Consider the following 5,000-nt stretch of genomic DNA (forward strand, 5'->3'; position numbering starts at 1 on the left):
AAAGCGCTCCACTGGTTCTACTCACGTGTGCAAATTGAGAGGAGGTCAGCGCCACGCTCTGCGGTCCCTCGGAGGCGCATCACGCTGGCCATCTCGCCTTCGCTTGCGTGCGCCGTGAGGCTTGCGCAGGCCGCCCGAAAGGACGGCGAGAGAAACGAGTAGAGAGAGGAGCACGCGTCCATTTGCTTTTGATAGAGTGAAACAGCGAAGCCTCTAACCATCCTCTTCGCTCACAATCTTTTCTCGCGCCGCGTCAGGGCACACCGGCGTCTGCGCGCAGCCGAGACGGCCGTCTCCAGCAGGCATCGTTCCCGTCCGCACGCGCCGCACCCCTGCGCACGCGATACTAATGAAAAGAAAGAGAGAAGGTACCGCTTTTCATCTTTTGGATACTGCCGTCCCTTGCGCTCGTCGCGCGCCACCCCCGACCACTCGCACCGCACCTCCCATCCTCCGCGCCACCAGCACCGGCAGCAGGCAACGCCGCGCAGGCACCGTCTTCCAGCTCGTGCAAAAGACGAAAGAGTCTGAACGAGCGCGCGTGGGGGGCGGGAGGAGAGGACATGGGGGGGGGGCAACACCAACGACACGAGTCGGGCACTGTTCGACGAGCGCACGCGCAACACTCGTATGACCGCACGCGAAGGGAGAACGAGGCACGTCACAATGGGAGAGCACATCACAGGTAAAAGCCTTCGTTTCGTAAATGAGCCCTTTCACCACGAGCCCCCCCACCGTGGGCAGTTCGAACGACGCAGGGGGGGAGGGGGCTGCCGAATGCTGCGGTGACTTGTGTTGGTGCATCGGTAATACGCTGGCCTGCTCGCTCGTACTGAGGTGGCGGTCGCCTTGTCGCATTGCTCGCACATGTAGCGTGTGGTGGTCATGGATAGCCTGGGTGCATGCCTGCGTTCAAAGGTCGCCTTTGGGGATTGGAAAGGGCGTCGCAGGACTGCCTCAATCCTTCAATCCCGGCTCTTTGATGAGCATCTCGGGGGGGGGGGGAGGGCGATGCTCCTGCGACGCGCAGGAAAGCTTCTCGAGAGCCGCTTTCAATAGCGTCAGTTTTGTTGTCCAGAGGAGTTTATACACGAACTTGCCAGACAGGACAGCACTGCTGATGGTCTTAGCTCTTAGTTTTGTTAGGAATCTTACCTTTTCCTTGAGAAACATGGTGCAGCTGTGTATGTATGGCGGGTGATGCTGATGACTGCATGGACGCTGTGCCCTTCTTCCGTGAAGCGCTGACGGGTTCTCTTAGGAGTCGGGATCATAGCGGCACTCCGAAGCTCGCGTGTCTTCGCCTCGCTGTAGCGATGGCATGCACGGTGGTTGCGGATCGATTGGGCAAAAGGGGCGCAGTGCAGTTTCCGGTGCGCCGCGTGGAGCGGGTACAATTGGGCTCCGCAGTCGTCGCCGGCGGCACCGGGTCACATCCCTCTTCAAAGTGGGGAGCGAATCCGATCGCGTAAGCGGCCACTCGGCGCCGTGGTGACGGTGCCCCAATCGCACATGGGGCATTCAAGTGCCAGCGTAACGTCTCTGTGGCTCCGTCTGCGCCGTGCCGTGTCGATGTGGCTTTGTCGTCGGCACATGTCACGCATTGCTCACTGAGCCACTCCTGCAGAATCGTGCCAGCCCGGACTGGTTCGCGTCCACGCCAAAAGCGCTAGGCCGGTGTGCGACATTGCCTGCTTTCTGACCGAGAAACGCCTGTGTCAACAGGCCACTCTTCGGTGTGTATCCGAACGTGAAGTGGATCCGTCTAGTGTGGTTACCGCCGCAACGCCGGACAGCCGCAGCCGCAACCTCACCCTTGCGACCGTAGCGCATTACAGTTACCCCTATGTCCTGTTGGATGACCACGGAGACGCCATCGCCGCCTTTCGTCTCTCTGGCGGCGCGCCAATGCGGACAGCCCCGAGCGAAGACATGGCCCACAGCCCTGTGGGGCGACGTGCATCCCCTGCAGAGCGCAGAGTGGCAGCCAAGCTCCGTCAAGGAAGCGGGCCAACTAATGCTGCCGAGAGTTGCTCAGCAGACTGCAACTCCACTGCACGCAACGCGCTCGGTGCAGGACGACGCCCAGCATCGCCGCGACACTGCTGAAGCACAGAAAAAAAACAAAAGGCGCTTGTGTGCGCCACTGGAGCTGATGATATCATTCGAACGTTTCCGGACAGAAACAAGATCTCAACAACAACACTCCTAACAACAGCAACAGCCCTGATGTCTCCGTCGGCGACGAGCGCATGCAGCTAAGCCCACGAGGGTAATATAGGCTCATCGCTTCCACCCATAGAGTCGGCGCAGGAAACTGATATCACAGTCAGGTTGAAGATACCATCGTGAGAGAGAGAATCCCAACAAAAAAAAAGTGCGTTGGCGCGGCACGGCGCTCCCCGCAAGCGCGGTCAAGGCCAGCGGAGTCGAAGCCATCGCGGCGCGCCGACGCACGTCTAGTCACGGGCACACGGCCCTGACTGAGGCGAGAGAGAGAAGGCGGGAAGGCCACTGCAGCATCCTCCTCATTCTGCTCACTCAGCCCTGTTGCCGCTGAGCGAGGAGCTCAGCTCCTTCTTCCCGTCAGCCGGGGCCGCCGCCCTCTTCTTGCCATCGCGCTTCTCGTCCCACGGGTGCAGGAAGAAGACCTGGATGATGAAGCAGATAGTGCCCAGGCAACCGAAGAAGATGAAGGCAACGGCCTGGCCCTTGTCCTGGTTGCCTGAAGGGCCGCCAGAGATGTGTTCGGTCGCGATCGGGTAGCACACGTTGATGATCAGGTTGAAGATGAACTGGGTCACCTGCGTGAACGACGCACCGCGCGGGCGGAACGACAGCGGGAACATGTCCTGCGTCAGAACGTAGTAGCACGGGCCCACGCACACCTCGAAGCCGAGAATGAACAGCAGGATGCCAGTGATGGCCACGCCGTTCTTCACCTCCGTCTTCTTGCTGACACCAGGGTACACGGGAATACCGCACATGAGCAGGCACATGCTCGACGTGAAGAGCGAGCCGAAGAGGAACAGCTGGCGCATCGTGAACACGTACGAGAGCGGGATCGACGCAAGCGTCGTCACGAAGTTCCACAGCATCACAACGAAGTTGCCCACCAGCGGCGCCAGGCCAAGACTGCCCATGATCGCCGGCGCGTAGTTCATCACAGCGTTGATGCCAGTCAGCTGCAGCGTGCCAGCCATCACGGCGCCCATCAGCAGGCGCGGGATCATTTCGACGTAGCCGTACTCGTTCGGGTCCAGCTCAATGCCGCCCTCCTCATCGTCGCCGCCGAACTTCGCGCGCGATTCGCTCATCACAATCCCAAGCAGGATCGTCAGCAGGCTGAACAGGGTCGAGAATGCGCACAGGCCCTGCATGCGCGCCATCACCATCTGGTCCTTGTCGCGGTCAAACCAGATGCTCTGGCCAAGTGCAAGGCCAACCGCCGCCGCAACGAAGATGCCCAGTGTCGTGAACACCTGGAACATCACACCAATCGTGCGCTTCCACTTCGGGTGCGCGTTCTGGTCAGTGTACACAGGGCACGCAACACCGATCACGCCCAGGAACAGGCCAATCGCGAAGCGGCCGACAATCAGCACCCAAAACTCGTTCTCGGAGGTCGACACATGGCACATCACGGACGACACAACACCCACGAGGCCAACGAGCAGAAACGAGAGCCTCGCGCCAATCGTCGACGCAAGCGGGCCAGCAAACACGGAGCCGATCAAGCAGCCGGCAATCATCGAGCCGGCGAAGATACCGCTTTCCGACGACGAGTAGCCCGACGGGTTCTGGCACTCCTTGGCGCTGTAGGACCACCTGCACCGCGGGTCTGCCTCGCACTGGGTAATCGCACCCGGCATTTCCGAAGCACTCGAGTAGGTGTATGTTCTGCGGCACGTGATCTCGGGCCAGCCACAGTAGCCGGTGCCAGTCGCGTTCGGAAACCACTGGCAGTCGGCGTTCGGCGCCGTCGTGCAGCCTCTCTCGCTGCGGAAGTTCGCGCAGTTCGTGCTGTAGCCAAACAGCGTTGAGTACACGCCGACAAAGCCGATCGAGTAGCCGTTGAGGCTGCCACCAATGGCCTGCACCAACATAACCTTGGCGTTGCTCGCCGACATGAACGGCGGAGCGTCTCCCTCGTCCTCCATGACATTCTTTGCATCCTGGCGTGCCGGCTCCTCCGACAAAGAGTTTGAGCGCCGCCTGTTCGCCTCCAACTTGTCGCTCATGGCTGCGGGCAGTGCCCTCAATGGGCTGGTTGCACGAGAGAAAGGATAGCGGTCAGCAGAAACAGCGTCGGCAGTGGGGTGTCGGCAGCAACGGGGAAGGTGAGCTTGAAAAGTAGGTGTGCCGCTTTGTGTTGCTTGCTGAGAGAGCTGCAGCGCCGTGAAGGTGTTACTGCGCACGTGTAGGGGTGGGGGGCAGAGAATAGCAGAGGCACATGAGGGAGACAGAGAAAGGGCGCGCGCGCGGAGTGAGTCAGCACACGCACAGGCATGCACAGGTGCACACAGCACTACACCGCAGCATCCCTATTGCGCTGTCCTAAACCGCAACGCGGAGACGGCGCCTCGCACCCGTCCGTCGAAAGTGCCACGCCGGCTTGTCGGCGCAGCGCTCCGCATAAGCTCGCGCAAGAGGAGCAGGGGTGTCTCTCTGCTATTCACAGCTACTTCGAACACTCAGTGAAGTCCAGGAACAGTTAGCAAGAGAGGCGATGTGCCTTTCCGCGATCCTGCACCCATTCAGGTGGGACGGTGACAGCGGCAGCTAAAGGCGAGAGAAAACAAGACAGAAACGAAACGACGAAAGCGCTCCACTGGTTCTACTCACGTGTGCAAATTGAGAGGAGGTCAGCGCCACGCTCTGCGGTCCCTCGGAGGCGCATCACGCTGGCCATCTCGCCTTCGCTTGCGTGCGCCGTGAGGCTTGCGCAGGCCGCCCGAAAGGACGGCGAGAGAAACGAGTAGAGAGAGGAGCACGCGTCC

General features: G+C 60.7%; 1 protein-coding gene across 1 annotated transcript; it reads right to left on the reverse strand.

Moving 5' to 3' along the window:
• Nucleotides 1–2,537: 2,537 nt before the first annotated feature.
• Nucleotides 2,538–4,241, reverse strand: LINJ_36_6550 (glucose transporter, lmgt2; the record flags this gene model as incomplete). The annotated part of the gene is made up of 1 exon (XM_001469306.1): nucleotides 2,538–4,241. The coding sequence occupies one exon, from the start codon at nucleotides 4,239–4,241 to the stop codon at nucleotides 2,538–2,540; it is 1,704 nt and encodes a 567-aa protein (XP_001469343.1).
• Nucleotides 4,242–5,000: the final 759 nt, after the last annotated feature.

Source organism: Leishmania infantum, chromosome 36, assembly GCF_000002875.2.
Source record: "Leishmania infantum JPCM5 genome chromosome 36".
Classification (NCBI taxonomy): domain Eukaryota; phylum Euglenozoa; class Kinetoplastea; order Trypanosomatida; family Trypanosomatidae; genus Leishmania; species Leishmania infantum.